At 31.3% G+C, this 20,170-nt stretch overlaps 5 protein-coding genes across 5 annotated transcripts; all 5 read left to right on the forward strand. All coding sequences in view use genetic code 12, as the record gives it.

Annotated features, from left to right (window-relative positions):
• Window positions 1-1,458: 1,458 nt before the first annotated feature.
• On the forward strand, window positions 1,459-5,049 carry ZCF27 (Zcf27p; the record flags this gene model as incomplete). The annotated part of the gene is made up of 1 exon (XM_717627.2): window positions 1,459-5,049. One exon carries the CDS (start codon window positions 1,459-1,461, stop codon window positions 5,047-5,049), a length of 3,591 nt encoding a protein of 1,196 aa, XP_722720.2.
• An 873-nt stretch (window positions 5,050-5,922) lies between these two features.
• HAP3 (Hap3p) lies at window positions 5,923-7,031 on the forward strand (the record flags this gene model as incomplete). Its single annotated transcript, XM_019475361.1, has 2 exons — window positions 5,923-6,019; window positions 6,139-7,031. The coding sequence occupies 2 exons, from the start codon at window positions 5,923-5,925 to the stop codon at window positions 7,029-7,031; spliced, it is 990 nt and encodes a 329-aa protein (XP_019330906.1).
• Window positions 7,032-9,514: 2,483 nt separating this feature from the next.
• Window positions 9,515-9,952, forward strand: UEC1 (Uec1p; the record flags this gene model as incomplete). The annotated part of the gene is made up of 1 exon (XM_717624.1): window positions 9,515-9,952. The coding sequence occupies one exon, from the start codon at window positions 9,515-9,517 to the stop codon at window positions 9,950-9,952; it is 438 nt and encodes a 145-aa protein (XP_722717.1).
• Window positions 9,953-10,328: 376 nt separating this feature from the next.
• On the forward strand, window positions 10,329-12,227 carry BEM1 (phosphatidylinositol-3-phosphate-binding protein; the record flags this gene model as incomplete). Its single annotated transcript, XM_717623.2, has 1 exon — window positions 10,329-12,227. The coding sequence occupies one exon, from the start codon at window positions 10,329-10,331 to the stop codon at window positions 12,225-12,227; it is 1,899 nt and encodes a 632-aa protein (XP_722716.2).
• Window positions 12,228-13,015: 788 nt separating this feature from the next.
• On the forward strand, window positions 13,016-20,167 carry CAALFM_C401420WA (uncharacterized protein; the record flags this gene model as incomplete). Its single annotated transcript, XM_717622.2, has 1 exon — window positions 13,016-20,167. The coding sequence occupies one exon, from the start codon at window positions 13,016-13,018 to the stop codon at window positions 20,165-20,167; it is 7,152 nt and encodes a 2,383-aa protein (XP_722715.2).
• Between the last annotated feature and the right edge of the window lie 3 nt (window positions 20,168-20,170).

The following is a 20,170-nucleotide window of genomic DNA, read 5'->3' on the forward strand; positions in this document are numbered from 1 at the left end:
CAAAAATTTTACAATTTTACTTCAATTCTTGGTAGAATAATAATCAATGTTTTTCTTTACAAATGACAAGACAAGAAAATGCTCTTCCAATGTTTTCTTTCATTTCAAATTCACATATGGGAGCGGGGTTTTACCACACCACCACCATCATCACCACCACCACCACTCTACATTTTGTTCCTAACCATTGTTTTCACTCACTAAGTAACTCGTTAAATCTTGCTCATCCCTCAAAGTTACTTGTAATTCGGACTGTCGTCTCCGAACAAACCCTTAAATTCTTGTTTCTTTTTTTACTTACAAAAAGTTAAACTTATCGCGAATGAGAAAGTGAAAGAGTGAGAGAGTGGGGGGAAGAGGGAGTTTACTGTCAGGTGATAAACACTATTGTTTAGCTTATGAAATGGTTCAAAACCTGAACGGCAATTACGGTAGAGAATGTGAGTAATATTGTATTAAAACACTAGCTTTTTGATCTTTTTGGGAAAAAAGAATACAACAAACATATATGTTGTCCAATTAAAGCCTCCGTATTGTCGGCATATACGTCGAAAACAAGGGACAGCTTGCTTGCTTTGTTTACTCTAACATTTTAGGATACCCCGAGAAGCAGGACGAGGAGAAGGAGATGCATAACTGAGTAACAACAAGCTGTGTAAAACTATATTTCTGAATGTGAATATGTTAGCGGTGGGTGTGAGGGAGTACACTAAAAATTAGTTAAACCCTGATTCTAAGGGGGGAAGGGAAAAAATCCGGTAAAAGGAGTTAAATAAGAATAGTGGGTGTTGCCTGCTTGCTTGCTTGTTTGTTGTTGTTGTTGTTGTTGCTGGCTATTGTAACTTGAATTGACAGGAGATTTAATGCATAGTTTCGTAACCAATAGTAATGAACTGAAAAAAACAATATTGAACAAGTCGAAGCGAAGCGAATATGAATTAACTCTATTTTATTATTATTGTTCTATGCAACCAAAAGAATAATTTTAGTTTTCTTTCTTTTCTTTTCTTTCTTCTTGGTGTTATTGTTTGTTGGTGATAGTGAAAAATTTTTAGACTCGTTTTTCTAAATATCCCAAATTTAGTATCATTTACTATCTTTCCAATAAAGTCATTACTACTACTAACTACATACTTTATATTATCTACTTTCATTTGTGTTGTATTTTTTTTAATATTATTTTCATTGATGAACTGATTATTATCATTATCATTATTATATAAACTATTGGAGAATTCCAATTTTTTTTTATATAATTTTTAATTTCCAAAGAATCAAATTATTGATTGTTACAGCCAAGCTTCAACAACATCAACAGATTCAAACAACAAAAAAAAAGGAAATCATTCACTATATTTCCCGTCCTCCCGAATCATCTTCTACAATTATAATAATAATTAATCATTAAATAATAACAACATTCGGTTAAGCAAAAATAATCAACATAAAAGAAAAATTATGAGTACACCGGTGAAAAATGATTCCATAACTGCCACTTCATCTACTTCCTCTAGTACTCCCAGCCAACCTCCAATGCAGAATAATTCTCCGTATCCTATGCAACCAATACCTCAACCGCCATCATCTCAACAACAGCAGCAACAACATTTGCAACAGCCAATACCACCAATTCCTGTCCAAATTATGCCACAACCTGTTCAACCACAGCAACAGCAACAGCAACAGCAGCAACAACAGCAACAGGTACCACCTCAATATGCTGGAAACTATTATCAACAACGTCCTGCTCCTGGCTATTATACCCCTTCTTCTTCTTTAGATTTTTATCAAGTTGGAGCACAACGTGGGAATAGTGTTCTGTTTCAACCAACTCAAGGATCTCCATTACAACATCAACAACATGCTTCTGGTAATACAACACATTTACCTCTTCCACAACCACCACAACGTCCATTACTGCAACAACAAGTAGGGATACCTCAACCAGCACCAGCACCACAACTACAACTACAACCACGCCCTCAACATCAAGCATCACCACCACCACCAGTACAACAACCAGTACAACAACCAGTACAACAACCAGTACAACAACCAGTACAACAACCGGGTCAAGAACAGTGGAAAGAGAATAGAAAAAGAAATCATTCTCTGATGCAACAAACTACTCGAGTAGCAGCCACGTATCCTAGGAAACGAGCTTTAACAGCTTGTGATACTTGTCGATTAAAGAAAATTAAATGTGATAATGTTCGTCCTCGATGTGGTTCATGTATCAAAAATGGGAATTTAAATTGTCATTATCGTACTGATGATCAACAAAAAGATTATTCTAGTTATGATCCTGCATCATTGAATATTTTGAGTAAATTAGATGTTATTTTAAAAGATTTAAAAGAAATCAAAAGTGGTAATTCGAACACTGGTACTATATCAACTAATAGTACAGATAAACCATCACCTGATGATCCATCATCAATGTCTTCCACATTTTCACCTGCACCAACACAACAACAGCAACAACAGCAACAACAACATCCACAGAGATTAACAAAAGCTCAGGGTAAAAAATTCACATTTGATAAATGTATTTGGGATATGTCAGTTTTATCAATATTCAAATGGGATTTTTTCAAAAATACATTCAATTTATCATCAAAAGATATTGAAGATATTGAAAGACAATTGAAAAATGATTATGATACCGATAATAGTAAAAATATCGGTGTTATTCGTCACAATTCATTAATTGAATCCATTAAACAATATGAAATTCTTGAAAAATTGGTATCCAATAATTTTTTAACCATAATGAATTCATTTTTCGTTAACGCTTATACAAAAGTGCCCATTTTAGAAAGTTATGAATTTTTTGACATTTTGGAAACTTTTCAAATTTTGTTGCAGCATTTACCAAATATGTCATTTTCAAGACTTGTTGAATTATATATTGATGATAATACCATTCCACCAGAAGTACAACAAGTGTTTTGCATTGATGATGATGATGATAATAATAATTCACAACTGAATGAGAAGAGGAAATTAACTGTGGAACAATATATCCGATTAATTAAATCGATCCCATTGATACTTATTATTTCTGCCTTGGGAATTATTAGTGTTCCGGTACAATTGGATAATCTTACCAAATATAAGAATTCTCAAGAGGAAGCGAAATCAATATCAGTTGGTTGTTTGTCTGGTGATAATGTATTTAATGATATTCCGGCAGATTTCCCACGACAAAGAAATGTTATTGCATTTATGTTAAAAGATTATGCCCAATTACTTTGTAATGTATTTTCATTTATTTTAGAAAATAATACTATTGAATCAGTTCAATATTATTTATTTTTAAGTCAATTACATTTACAACAAAATTCGATAATACTTGCTCAAAGAGCATGTTTAACTGCTAGTCAAAATGTCATGTATTTACTTGAAAAAACTGATCTTACCAAAGTATCTCAATTGAAATTAGAAGTCATTAATCGATTATATTGGACTTGTTTAAAATTAGAATGTGAGTTAAATGTTGAATTATCACCATTTGTTCCCCTTTCAGGCATTACTCAAGTGGATCCACCATCAACTTTTCCTAAAATTCCTGAATCACCAAAAAATGATGAATTAAAATCAAAATTCAATTATAGTGATAATGCTATTCGATTAAGTCAATATTATAATGATAGATATTCTTGGTATTATTTTTTAACAGAAATTGCTGTTCGGAAAGTTGATAATGAAATGTTTGATGAAATATATTCATTAGAAAATAATCTTAATCATTTATGGGATAGTCAAATTTTTGCTGATAAAACAATTTGGTCATCATTTATTGAATATTTAAATCGTTATAATGGAATTATTAATTCTTTGACTCCAGAAATTCGAAATTTTGTCTTGCATGAAGTTAATGTTGAACAAATATTTCATCGATTGAAAAAAAAATATGAAAGAAAACAATTACAAGAAAATAAAACCAATAATACTGCTACTGCTACTGCTGTGAATGCGGATGAAATAATTGATAATTTAGATGATTTTTTAATTGATGAAGATTTAATAGTTCGAGCTCAATCAGAAAATATCATGTTCATTAAAACCAGAGTGGTGGTTTCAAAATTACTTTTATTCCGTCCATTAGTTTATTTATTTTTACAAGATAAAATTCCATTCATTGATATAGTTCAAGCAGTGATTTCTGTAATGGGTGATTCAATGAATATAAACCCAAACCCAAACACAAACACAAACACAACTTCTGGTATATCATCATCAACATTTGCAATTGATAATTTTAATTTTATGGATTCTCCAAATTCATCAATTGGTTCAGCAACAGGTTCAGCAACAGGTTCAAAATCTAGATCAAGTTCGACAATATTCAATTTAATTAATGATAACGAAAGCAATGGTGATTTAGAAATGGATTATTTTAATTTAATCAATGCTCCATTATTTTATCAAAAACAATTCCCTGATGAAGATTTTTCCAAATTGATTGAATATGATTATGATTATGATAATAATGAGCAACAACAACAACAACAACCAACGACAACAATTACTATTAAAAATTTATCATTAGTTAAACAAAGAATATTAAGAATTTTCATATCAAATTTAATTTCAATACCAAAATTAAATATACCTAAATTGGGTACTCATAGACATCCTGGACTGTGGTATTATATAAGAAATTTATTTATTGGTAATGTTTTCCAATATTTAATTTATAAAAAAATTCAACAAATGATTTATAAAGCTACTGCTGATGTTGAATTACAATCAATATTAAAATCACAACTTGAACAAGCACAGAAAGAGAACAATGATTCTTCTTCTTCTTCTTCTTCTTCGAGTCAACAACCTAAATCGATGGAGGAAATTATTGGATTAATAAATATGGTGATTGATGTAAAAGGGATAATTGCATCTTTAGAACATTCTGTAATCTTAATGGAATATTGGAAATTAGAAATTAAAGATTGTCAAATTTATCAAGATTTTATTAAAAAAATATTAAATGATTTACAAAATCATCAACAACAACAACAACAGTTTTCAACTCAAACACAATAAATAAAGATTTATGAATAACAAAGAAGAAGAGGAAGAAGAGGATAATATGTAGATATACTTGTAATAATATAATGTTTAAACCATATATAACAGAAATGTGATATTTTGTTTAGTTATTGATAACCAATTTGTCCAATAACTTCAACTTTATTAACAGTTCAATAGTTTCAACACCATAATTAGTAGAGATTTCGACACTTTAACATTAGCCAGACACACTGTTATACACATGTAGAATTTACACATCAATATATAAAGGTATCAGTTTAGTAATTATGTTATTTTCAAACCTCACCATAGGAATAGAGAGCTGTTAATTTAGACAAACATAATAAAGAAAAAATTGTTTTAAGAATGAGTGTTGCGTATGCGGCGTTATACGTTAATATTTCGTAATTAACATACAGCATTTGTGTTCATTGATTGATTTGCTACTAAAAATCTCCTTCTAATAAACTACCTAACAGCAAATGACAAGAATAGATACCGTCTTATGTTTTGGGAGGAGGGGAGGGGGGGGGGGGAGGCGGATTATCGATATAACTACAAAATTTGTTAAATGTGGGTAAAATGGGAGGAAAAGGAGGGGTGAGTCAGTGAGTAAATGGGTTAGTCCATGGCTAAAGGGGAAAGCCGAAAATCGAAAATGGGTTGCTTCAACCGATGATCGCAAAAAAAAAACAAAAAACAAACCACAACCACATAAACGAAACGAAACAGAACAGAACAGAACAAATTGACATAAATATATATATATATTATATATATATAAAGACTAAAAAACTTTTACAATTTATTATTATTTTTATAATTATTAATAATTTCAAATGAAACCATACAACTAACCCTAATATAGCCATTCAATTAAAAAACATGTCAAGAACTAATAATAAAAACCCAATAGATCAAAATTGGCAAAATAATGATTATGAAATTAAAGAACAAGATCGATTTCTACCCATTGCCAATGGTATGTATAAATTGTACCCCCGTTTTTACCATTATTATATGTTTTGTTTTGTTTTATTTTATTTTATTTTACTAACTTATCTTGTTCTCCTTTACATGTGAGGAGAAGTATCGTATTAGTTGGAAGAGTAATGAAAAAGGCATTACCTGAACATGCAAAATTATCAAAAGAATCAAAAGAATGTATTCAAGAATGTGTATCAGAATTCATATCATTTATAACTAGTCAAGCTGCTGATCGTTGTTTAGTAGAAAAACGGAAAACTTTAAATGGTGAAGATATATTATGGGCAATGTATACTTTAGGTTTTGAAAATTATTCTGAAACTTTGAAAATTTATCTTGCTAAATATCGTCAATATGAACAAGAACAATTGAGTCTTAAACCACCAAGAAAGAAAATACGGAAAAGGAAAACTAAAAGTTCTTTGTCACAAACTCAAAGTAAAGAACAAGTAGACCAAGACCAAGACTTTCAACAAATCGAACAACAATATGACGATGGAGAAGAAGAAGAAGAAGAACTGGAAAACGAAGAAGGGGATATGTCTAATATAGAACTGAATTTAATATTACAAAATTTACCTGAATATTCCGATGACTATTTTGATGATGAAGATGAAGAAGAAGATAGGCAACAACAAAGAGAAGAAAATAGTGATAATGAACCACAACAACATCACGGAGACGATTCTCAACCAATTAATTTGCAACCACAATTACCATCATCAGCAGTACCATCCTTACCAACACAACAACAACAACAATTCAGTGATATTAACCCAACTACAGAATCAAATCAACAAGAATCTTTCTTCACTACTCAATATTATCCTAATCAAACTCAATATGTGAATGCTGCACCATTACCAACGAATCCCCAACCTAGACAATATCAAAATCAAAATCAACCAAATAATTATCAAAATGATCAACGCCAAAACGACAAACAACGGATTATTCCTGATTTACTTAACATAACTAATTCATATTCTGAAGATGAATTTATTTAATGTGGTTTTTTTTTTTGCCAAACTTGGTGATATTTGTTATAAAGTACAATGAGGAAATAGTTCTGTGTATTTATGTTATAGATATTAAGCATCAGTTTAATTGTTTCTATATAATTTATATTGTAATAAAATTGTGAATTTAAGATTTTGTTTACATCTATAGTTTAGAGATTTAGGTTTTAGATTCAAGATTGAAATCTTAGTTAAACAATAGTTAGACAACACACAAACATGTAATAAAATTGGTTTACAACCACTTTTAACTCTACTCCCTTCTCTATCTGTTGATCTTGTTAATATCAAAAGTTGTTGTGATCAATAAAAAAGTATATTTTAAGATGGTTATATACATCCAAGAAGACTTTTATGAATCAGTATAGTAACAAACTAACTGAGAAGATTTTTTTTCCGTGTTGCAAAAAAAAAAAAAAAAAAAATATGCTGCCATAAAATTATTTCTTTACTGAAAACCTCACTGAAATCTCGATTAATAAAGATGACATCCCCTACTCATGTAAGAAAGTTTTCAAGAGGTGTCCTTACTCACAATGGAACTACAACTACTACACCAAGAAGTTAAAATTGAATTGATAATAGTTAATATTTGTATATTGTGTATGTGTATGTGTAATTTATGATCTTTTTGTTTCCTTGTCAAATATATTTTTCCTAACCAACGCAACAACAARRAMCAACTCCATTATTAGTGAATAATTACTTCAATTTTCAGATTTCACGATTTTTGATAGAAAAAGAGAGATAAATTCAACAATGGGAATCAATTTGAAAGGGTTATTTTAGTATCAATTACTGATTAATAGTTGAAATATCAATTACTGATTAATAGTTGAAATATCAATTACTGATTGAAAGTTAATTCAATTTCTGGTTGCAATTTGAACTCAAAGTTGGTTAAGTTTTTTCTTTTTTTTTCTTTTAGTGTTATTTTTTTTTTTTGTTAAAGAGAGAGAGACGTATTTTTCTTTTGTGATATATCCAATATTTTCATTCATTTCCATTCCAACTACAAAATTTCATTAGAAGTTATACCACGAACTTCTCATATATTGACTAGCCAACTCAATATAATTCATTTCTCGCCGTAATTACATAAACGTTGCCGTCAACATGTCATTCATGTAATGTATGTGTATGTATATGTGCAAACACCGTATTATGGACATCGCAAATCTTTTGTCTATTGTATTTTCCGTGTGGCGTTCATGTTGGCATCTTGAAGGCGATTCATCACCGAAATTAAATTAAAATGTATCTCAAAATTGAACAAGAAAGAAAGAAAGAAAGAAAAGGATAATCAACTATTTGTGTAATAATGAAATTCAATTAATTCACTCCTTTCAGCAAAAAGGTTATACTTTTAAATATCGCACGACTATTTAAATTCCTCCCCCCTCTCTCCCTCCCCCCTCTCTAGAGAACAGAGGATACAAAATAATAATTTATCGTTTAAGAATTCATCATTTACATAGACGACTGTAGATTAGTAACCTCTTGGATACTATGGTCATATTTGAAAGGATCATAATCATGATAAGGTGATATATCACATATCCGCATATTAATTTTCAAGTTCAACCGAAACGAAATGACATGACATGAAATTCCGTTTATTTCGTGTTTTGTGCTTTGTGTTTGTGTAATTTGATTTTCTATTGGAACAAAAAAAAAAAAAAAAAAAAATGTTTTGTAACAGAAATAAATTTTAACATGCAATTTAAATATGAAAAGAAAAGGGATGGAGGAAGATCATTGCTCAATTCCCATTCCCATTCCAAAACAACAGCAATGAAATATGAATCCCTCCTAACCTAGGTTAATTTCTTTTCCTTCTTCTAATGTCATTACATTCTTTCTTTGGAAATGATACAACAATGTAGACATATTTCATTTAAAACAAGCAGTAAAAAATGTTCTAGAACCTAAAAAATTCTTGAACTTTTTTTTCATTCACAATAAACTTTAAATTTCTTGTATTATTTTACTACTACTATTAATACTACTACTACTACTACAACTACTACAACTACTACAACTACTACGTAACAAGATTTTGAGTTTAATTGTTGTTTCAAATCTGTGTCAAAAAAAAAAAATATTATCAGTTGTTATTATCATTATCCCCTACAATCTCTCTCGCTCCCCCCCCCTCCCCCTTCTCTTTTACTACTTTATAGTTGATCAAAGTTTCAGAAATTTCAATTTCAATTTCAAGATTACTAAGACTAATCCCCCTTTCCTCAGTTCTTATCTAACAAGATTTACATGAATTGTTGTGGATTGTCTCAACAACTCGTCAATTATACTGACTAACCAAGGTGCACTAAATATGAAATAACCCGTCAAACAACAACAACAACAACAACAAGAATGTAAGGGATCCAGTTCTAATAGTATCTGTCTAAGTACAATGTAGTGGATACTAAATAAAGACAAATTATTAACTCATTACACATATAAAGTATATGCCTATGTATGTATATGTAGTAGTAATAATATGTTTTTTGCCCCCTTCTTTTTCATTGAAATATTTACCCCGTCGCACGTTAAAATTAAATTTACTCGTTGTTGTTGTTGTATTGTCTTACATATATGTATACCTGCATATAAGCCATACATTCTTTTTTTTTTTTTTAATTCCTTTCAATAAAAATTTTTACCACCAACCAACCCAACCAACCACCACAATTTTGGTTGTCTCAAAATTTCATTCATTTTTACAAAAGGAGAGAAGATTGGCTTCCCAAAAAAATTTTCCAATTAACCACAGACAAAGGAGGGAAATAACAACAACAACAACAACAACAACAACATTAATATTAATATTAATATTATATACACGCAGACAACTTATAGACTATACACCCACCAAGGATACAATTACATTAGGCAACACCCATTGATATTACTGTTTCTTTCTGTATTAAACAACTGTTATTACCCCCCCCAATAATTACTTTTTTTTTTTGGATAAAACAAATTAAGCAACAAGCTTGTTTCTTATCTCCTTAGTATATTGTTTTACAACACCACATACACATACACATATAGCCTTCATTAGCCTTCATTTTGACATATTTCAATAACAATCAAGAACTACAAGTCATAACTGACACACATATAATATCTTAATTGTTATTATAAATTTAGTCTTGATTAGATTTTAGACGGGCAGAAACAAAAACGGAAAATCCAACTCATCCCCGATAACTACACACATCTATATTAAATCATCTATTAGTCTATCAGTTATATCTCCCTCCCCTTTTCTTCTAACAAATGATTAAGACGTTTCGGAAAAGTAAAAGACTGTCGAGTAATTCAAGTTCACCCAAGAAAACAATATCTCGAGTATCATCAACTTCAAGTAATCAAACATCTCATGATGGAATATTACAATCACCTAAAAAAGTCATTAGAGCTCTATATGATTATGAACCTCAAGGTCCTGGAGAATTGAAATTTTTCAAAGGAGATTTTTTCCATGTATTAGATGATGTTGATGATGAATTACATAAAGAAGCGGAAGCTAATGGATGGATAGAAGCAACAAATCCAATGACTCAACTTAAAGGGATGGTCCCCATTAGTTATTTTGAAATATTTGATCGATCTCGTCCTACAGTTACAGCATCATCAAACAGTTTTACAAATTCCATTGATATTCAACATCAACATCAACATCAACAAGGAATTCACAATGGAACAGGAAATCGAAATTTAAATCAAACATTATATGCTGTTACACTATATGAATTTAAAGCTGAACGAGATGATGAATTGGATATAATGCCTAATGAAAATTTAATTATTTGTGCACATCATGATTATGAATGGTTTATTGCCAAACCAATAAATCGATTAGGTGGACCAGGTTTAGTACCTGTTTCTTATGTTAAAATAATTGATCTTTTAAACCCCAATTCTCATTATACATCAATTGATACATCAAGGCGATCACAAGTCATACAAGTAATCAATGGATTTAATATACCGACAGTAGAACAATGGAAAAATCAAACTGCCAAATATCAAGCTTCAACAATCCCCCTTGGTTCAATATCAGGAAGTGGTACTCCACCAACATCAGCTAATTCACAATATTTTGATAATCATACTATGACTTCAAATCGATCATCACTGGGTTCATCAATTTCTATTGTTGAAGCTAGTGTTGATTCATATCAATTAGATCATGGTCGATATCAATATTCAATAACTGCTCGATTAAATAATGGCAGAATAAGATATTTATATCGATATTATCAAGATTTTTATGATTTACAAGTGAAATTATTAGAATTATTTCCTTATGAAGCTGGGAGAATTGAAAATTCTAAAAGAATAATTCCATCTATACCAGGACCTTTAATTAATGTCAATGATTCAATATCAAAATTACGAAGAGAAAAATTGGATTATTATTTATCAAATTTAATTGCATTACCTAGTCATATATCTCGATCGGAAGAAGTATTAAAATTATTTGATGTTTTAGATAATGGATTTGATCGAGAAACTGATGCTATTAATAAACGATTTTCTAAACCAATAAGTCAAAAATCAAATTCTCATCAAGATAGATTATCTCAATATTCCAATTTTAACGTTTTACAACAACAACAACAACAACAGCAACAACAGCAATATGCTCATCATTCAAGAGGTTCTGATAATTCACCTACTAATGAATCATCAGGTTCAAATTTAATTAATTCTTCTTCTCATAATGATTCATCATTATCTTCATCACCACCACCACCACAAACTGTCACCACCACGAACACCACCATAACCACTGACTCCTCATCAAAACAACCAAAAGTCAAAGTGAAATTTTATTTTGATGATGATATATTTGTATTATTAATCCCAACCAATTTACGATTACAAGATTTAAAATCAAAATTATTTAAACGATTAGAATTGGATATTACTTATAAATATGAAAAACCTGATCAACAACAAAAACCTACATCAGAATCAATTCATTTATTTTTGAAAAATGATTTTGAAGATTTTTTAATTGAAAATGAAACTAGCAACAACAACAATCTGGAAATTGATTTCGAAAATGAAATTATTAAAGAAAAATTAGGAGAATTTGAAGTTAATGATGATGAAAAATTTCAAAGTATTTTATTTGATAAATGTAAATTAATGGTTTTAGTATATTAAACAGAGATCAATAAGAGAGAGAGAGAGAGACATCGTTTACTTTTAGGGGGGGGGGGAGAAGAATTGTTTTACTTTTGTATTATATATATATATATATATTTTCAAGTTGAGAGGAAAAAAAAAAAAGAAGGGCTTTTTATCACTCTTCAAAAGAGATATAGAGAGAATACTCTTTAGTTTTTCTTTATTTGAGAAAGATAGGTGGTTGTTTTGTATTAATATAATTATTATATTTTTTTTTTTTTTGAATATTCTGATTCATTAGAATATACAAATTTTAAAAAGTCATTATTAGATATAAGTTTACAAATTATGAAAGATTGTAAGTGAATAGTATACACCCTATCACATTCTCTTGTATACACTGGTTGATTTGTAATTGGTAGTAATAATGGTAGCGCTCTCAATTCCTTATTTAACAACCAACGCGTGGACGTGTCAGTCAGTCAGTCAGTCAGTCAGTGGAGGAGGAACGGGGGGGGGGATATCGTCTAACTTCTTGGTGTAACATTGTCATTAGCCTATTCGTGTACAAATGCCCAATTTCTTCTTTCTATTTTTTAAATTTAATTTCCACGTACACGCATTTTTACGCACGCACAGTTTTTGTTTTTTTTTTGTTTTTATTTTTATTTTTATTTTTATTTATGTTTGAACTAACTATTTCAAATCATATAATATATACTGTCTCCTCCTTTTTCATCACGTCCTTTTTTTTTTTGATATCATATATCGAGGGAGCATAATCATCACAAATCAAACATTAGTTTTTTTTTTTTTTTTTGACGATGTTTAAAAGAGTATTTGGATTGTTCACTTCATCAACTAGAGATTTATCAGATACTACTAATGATGATGACGTTGAAAAGACGGAAAGAAAACAACAACAACAACAACAACAACAACAAAAGCAAAGACAACTTCAAAGACATTCTCGAATTCGACCTAAAACTGATTCCCATCTTAATCATGCCAAAATAAAAGCTCAAGCTCAAGCTCAAGCTCAAGTCAAAGTCAAGACCACAACTAAAACTAAATTAAGATCTAAAACTACTGATCGCAATTCATCAATTAATAATGCGTTGATTTCACTGATACCACTGCCACAACTACTGAAACTGGGATATCGACTGTCACTGACAGTTGTAACAGACTCTTATCAACAACAAACTTTAAATGATACTTTAATTGATGATTCTATTGATAATAATGATATATCGAATTCTAATTCAAGAAATTTCCCTCCTTCTTCACCTACAAAACAAGCTATGGTTCAACATAAAGCACAAACGCGTGATCACAACATTAATACCCATAAATTGGATCAATATCAACAAGTAGATTTACAACCAATTGATCCACTACGACAACAACAACAACAACTGAATGATAAAATAGTAGTGCCACCAGTCCCATCGTCGTCACCATTACCACCATCGTCACCAATAGGCAATAAAAAACGACCTCATGATCAAAAGCATAGTCCAAATACTTGGAAATTCCATGGTGGTAATATCCCAAAACGAAGAAAATTGACACGAGCTGCATTAGCAACTACAGGAAATATTCATACGAATAGTGGCAATAACTTTAATGATCAATTAACTTCATCAAAATCATCAATGAATCTGCCATTGAAAAAATACAACACTATCGCCACCACCACCACCACCACCAACAACAACAACAATAACGGTGTCAAACAAATTAAAGGAGTAAATCAATTACAATTACAACAAAATAATTATAAATTGAATCCTTCCAAATCAGCCCCTATTATTATTACTACTACTACTACTACTCATAATCATCATAATTTAAGTGAAGATATTGATCATTATGGTCATTCTCGATTGAAAAATCTTAGAAAACCATCAATTCCATCAATGGCAACTCCATTGATCCCATCGTCGTCATCCGGATCGGGATCTGGGTCAGGAATAACAACTCATCAAGTATCAAAACCCCAACAACAGAAACAAATTAACGAAATTCAAGATCAAGCTAATGATCATGATACCAGTGTTGATATTGTTCCTGAAACTATTGATAATAATAATAATAATAATAATAATGATGATGATGATTTTATAAATGATGAATTTGATTATGATCCAATTGATTCAGTAGAACCAGAAATAAATTCGTCAAAAGAAGAGGAAGTCAAAGAACAAGATGTCGATAATGAAGTTGTAAAGAAAAAAGTATTGTCAAAAAAGGTTGTTGATTCTGATGCAGAAAATAACGATGATGATCATGATGATACTACTGTAATCATACAAGCTAATGAAGATTTGAAATCTAAGAAACATCGACAAGTAAAAAAAACACCTAGAAAGAAGGAAGTATTGATGATTCTATCACCAAGAGATAAACGGATGCAACAACGACAACAACGGCAAGAACAACAGAAACAAAAACTACAACAGAAACAGAAACTACTTCAGGAAAGTGTATCACCACAAATTCAGTCTGTTGATGATCAACTTTTGGAAGAGCCAAGCGAACTTAGGGTGAACAGATCTCAAGAAGAACAAGTTCTGGAAAGTCCATTGCCACCGTCGCCATCGCCACCGCCACAACCTACACCATCACCATCACTTCCATCACCTCCATCACCTCCACCACCTCCACCACCACGAACATCAACACAATCTGTGAAGAAACGAATTTCCAAAAAACCTCAAAAACAATATTTTCAAAGTTGGAAAGAAGAGGCAGCTTTATTAAAACAAAAATTAGCTAATGATCCAACATTTCGTTTTTCAAAAGATAAATCTCAACAACAACAAAATAAAGATAAAGATAAAGACAATAATGGTGATACTAATGGTGGTGATAATGATAACGATAATGATATAATAATTGAGAAAATAATTCAATTACGTGGATCTTCAATTTTTCCTCAAAAACAAGAACCAAAAATTAAAAAACCATTTGAACATATTGATTATAGTAAAACTAAAAATAAAATCCCTCCAACTTCAAAACATTATACTATGGATGATTTTTTTAAACCTAAATCTGAGAATAAATCTGATAATAATCAATCAAGAAAAAGAAAAAGACAACGACGGGATAATCAATGTACTTTGAATTTGACAAATAATGGAAGATTAACTCGACAGGTTGAATCGGAACCACAGCCGCCACAGCCAGAACCTGAACCTGAACCCCAAGTAGAATTAGTATCACAACTAGTGCCAAAACCACAAGCAGAAGCAGGGTCAGAACTACAACCAGAATTAGAATCAGAACCACAGACAGAAGCAGGACCAAAATTGCAAGTAGAATCTGAACTTGAACTGGAACTGGAATTGGAACCAGAACAACAACCACAACCAGAACCACAACCAGAACCACAACCAGAACCACAACCAGAACCACAACCAGAACCACAACCAGAACCACAACCAGACTCAGTTTCACAATCAGAATCCGTGTCAGAACTACAACCAGAATCTGAACCTGAAATACGAACTGATTCTGAACCGGAACCACAATCCCAACCACAATCACAATCACAGGAAAGCTCAGTACACAAGAAACTGACTGATGAAACTGAACAAAAAGAATCAAATCAATTACTTACACGAAAATCAGATATACTAAACGATTTAGTTCTGAATAGCTCGGAAGAAGCAATTGATTCAGTTTCTCCAAATCATTCTCAAAGGAAACGCAGATTGTCATCATTGTTTCCCTCTTCTTCACCTTCACCTTCACCTTCATTGCCACAATTCGATGATGGTGATAATTTCCAATGTGATACAATTGATGTCACTGAATCGCCAGATTATTCTACAGTGGTAAGACATGCACTTGATATAAAAACTCTGTTAATTGAAAAAGATGTGTCTACACAGGTTGATAAAACTATTGCAAATTCATCTACTCAAGATGAAAACACTACTACAACATCTCCCACAAAACATTTAGAAAAGACTCCAATTATTGAAAGTGGAACACCAGTGGTGGAAAATCCAGTATCAAAAAATGATATTTTTTATCCAAAGTTGAATCGTACCAAAAGTAAGCCAAAAAGCAAGTCTCGTGGTATTGGGAGACTTTTAGAGATGTTTTCTAATGATCGAGAAATCATATCTCCTAAATTGGACAAAGAAGGTTCAACTCTTCAAAATGAATCCCTACAACTGGGTTATTATATTTCTCAAGATAAGCATGGAGACGTTAGAGCATCACCAAACAATCACCCTCCTGATAATGAACATAATGATAGTGATTTTGAATTTGATAATTTTGATTGGCCACTGGATGATGTTGTAACGGCTAGCACAGTGGTAACTTATTCACAAGCACAAGAGCAAAAACTGCTGCCACTGCGTAATGCAAATAGTCACAATGATGAAATATCTACTGATAATGAAATTAATAAATCAAAGAATGTGAGTAATCTTTCTAAACGAGTAAACACTAATGATATGGCTGACAGTTTAGAAAAACTTCATCTTTCTGAAACTAATAATAAGAGACTTCCAGAAACTAATACAGTTGAGGTTGATGAATTGACTAAATTGAAACCTATCATTAATGAAGGGAATTCAGGTATACACAGTCAATCACCAACAAAACCATTATCCGAATTACATGATCAGATTGATTTAACAAGATCAGGATCATCTCATAATATTATTGAAGCTCAAGAACAAAAAGTGGATAATGAAAGACAACAAGATCAAGATATTGAACCTTTCACGCAAGAAACTGAATTATTAATGTTTCGTTTACCATCAGAATTACAAACACCAATTTCTAGAGATATTTTATTGAAATTGACAAAACGAAAGAATCCAAATAACGAGAAAAGTAATGATAATGGCGATGTTGAGGTGGGTGATGAGATACGTGTTGTTGATACTGTGATTAATCGAGCTTCTGGTGTATCAACATCACCTAAACGAAGTCAAACGGTTGTACCACCACCTAAACAAGGTCAATCAATATCCCAATCAGCAAAGATTAATATAAGAACTCCTCAAGTATTTACAAGAAACAATACAACAGTTTCAAAAGGTCGAATTAAGGTTACTAAAAATGTCATGAGATTATTGAATAGTTCAGATGAAGAAGAAGATGATGATGAAGAAGAGGAAGAGGACGTGAAGGAGAATGTTCAGGTTGAAAATAATGATGCCAAGAACACTGAGCCAAATAATCAAAATAATAAAGATAAAACTCCATCTATAGAATCAACTTCTGATCCGGCAAACAATCGAAATGAAAGTAATCAACCTGAGATGACTCAACAACCACCTCAAATACAACGGCAAGAACCAGTAAGTCTTCAACCACACCAAATGCCAGAACAGGAAGCAGTAATTTATCAGCCAAGTAATCAGGATGCAAGTAATAATAGACTGATTCTACTTTCTTCTCCTGTACAGCCACAACAAAAGGTGAGTCAAACATTGGAATTAACAAATAGAAACAACATTACTTCTGATAAAACAAATGCTAATGTTAGTTGGGAAGATGATATTGAAGATAGTGATCCTGAGTTCTTTAAGGAAATGGATATTAATTACGATTTAGTTTTAGCTTCTAAGGCCGGAAAGTCGAAAACTGATGAAATTGCCTTGGACAAACACACCAATGATGAAATCATTTCTTCTGTTCAAATCGAGTCTGTCAATGATGAATCAACACAAGTAACCAATCATCATCCTCATGATGTTGTTATTCATCAATCCAAAATTAATCTTGAAAATCATTTCAATGAGAAAGTAGAGAATAAAAAGGAAAATGAAACTATCACATATCAACATATTGATCCAAAAATGATAAGCAATGGTGAAGATATAGATGTGTTAATGTCAGACATAGAATCTGACGTTTCTATTACAAACCAAGTAAATCAAGTCACACTGCCAATTCAAGAATTGAAAGTCAATGAAGATGTTGCATCTGCAAATGACCCGGAAACGTCGAATGAATCAGAAAGTGGAGATTCAGAAGATAACATATATAATAGATTGAAATATGTTGGAGGTCGGCGCTCATTAGCTTCTGCCAAAAAATCAAAACTGCAAGATAAAGAAGTTGAAGAAGATAAAGACATTAAGGAACCCCAAACATTTATACATACGATTAAATTATCACCTCAGATTCTTCTGGATATAATTGAACCAACTTCTAAAACTTTTATGCACACAATTGAATTACCTAGCAGAAGAATTGTGCATACAACTAAATTGCCTCGTCTAATCTTAAAGCTAAAGAAAACTTCTACCGAAACCACTAAAGAGACTATATCAACTCAATTACCAGAAAATTTAGAACTGAATTTGGAATCTATGAATTTAAATGAAAATGGAAATGAACCTACAAAGAGAGCTACAACTGCTAATATTACATCCTCAACCGAAGTACCTGCTGCATTTCCGGTTTTGTCACAAAAATCACCAACACCAGCACCTCTGCCCGTCAATACCATTGTAAATAAACCAGAAGAGCAAAATGAAGGCATAGTAACACAATTGGAGAAGTTTCCTACCATGAAACCCATTGAAGATCTTCCGATTATCAAAAAGGATACTAATCAATTGGATAGAATTATTCCAGACAATGCTACAAACCGTACGAGATCTTCATCTGTTGAACAAGTTAGAAGTCAATTTAATGAAAAATTACTGCTTGATAAAACCAACAATGTGAAAGATGTTAATAATGTTGAAACAAGTGAACCAAATCCTAAAACGTCGGTTAATTTTTCAAATAATTTAGAGTCACAATCAAAAGGGGATGGTGAATCAAAAAATGACCGTCACTTGTCTAAGCCTGGACCCGTTATCATTGATTTAACTTTAGATGATGAAAGTAATAAAGAAAGCAGTGAAACTAGTGACAGCAGTAAAACTAGTGAAACTAGTGCCAGTAGTGATAGTAATGATAATGGTTATTCCAGTAACGACAGTGAGAGTAATAACAACAGTGAGAGCAGTGATGATAGTGATAGGGGTAATAAAAATTTCAGTGGTGATGAAGCTGAGGAGGTCAATAATGAGATTGATATTGAATGCGACGACGGTATCGATGATAATGATGATGATGATGATGATGAGGGAAACCTTGGAGACAATATCGATAGTGCCACCATTAATAAAGAACCTGAATTGGATGAATTAAATATAAGTGATGTTATAAAACAAAATATTGAACTTTCATCCGATATTTTAATTTGCGGGGATAAAGTGGCTCCAGGTGCATTGGCTACTGCTTTTGAAAAACTTCTGAAGAATGACAAATTAAGAAAGAGTTTTTTATCAAAATTTTCACCATCTGACGAAAAAGATTCAAATAATACTATAAAAAAAGAGGATTTATTGCTGCTGAAAGAAATTACACCTAAAGCTAATAATTCATTACTGATAATTGATTCAAATAAAGATATTTTGACACAAATTCAAAATCGATATCGTCAAAAATATGAAAAACTTGCAATTATTAATAAAATTGAAGAATCTACATTAAAAGATAAATTGAACAATTCAATTGCTTTAACTGGAGATACGGAAAGATTTAAATTTCGTCATTGGAACCAATTACTGATTTATTCTGATACTGCTGGAAGATCAGTTAGTCCCACTTCAACAACTCGATCTGGGGAATCAGATGAATCAGATGATGCTGAACGTAAAATCAGAAGAGGAAAATTCCGTCGTTGTAAAGTCCCAATGAGTGATTCTGAAAGTAATAGTAGCAGTGGTGATATTATTAATGGTGAAAGAAATCAGAATATTGTAAAATTCAATGAAATTGAAAATAATATTGTGGCAATCAATGATGAAGAAAACCCAAATTTGACGAACCTGGAAGATGATAAGGTTGAGGATGAGGATAGCTGCTGTGATAATAGTAGTGATCTGACGTTTGAAATTGATAAATTTGACTTTGATTTAACTAGTATATTCAAGGAATAAATT

The sequence above is a fragment of the Candida albicans genome, chromosome 4 (genome assembly GCF_000182965.3).
Source record: "Candida albicans SC5314 chromosome 4, complete sequence".
Classification (NCBI taxonomy): domain Eukaryota; kingdom Fungi; phylum Ascomycota; class Pichiomycetes; order Serinales; family Debaryomycetaceae; genus Candida; species Candida albicans.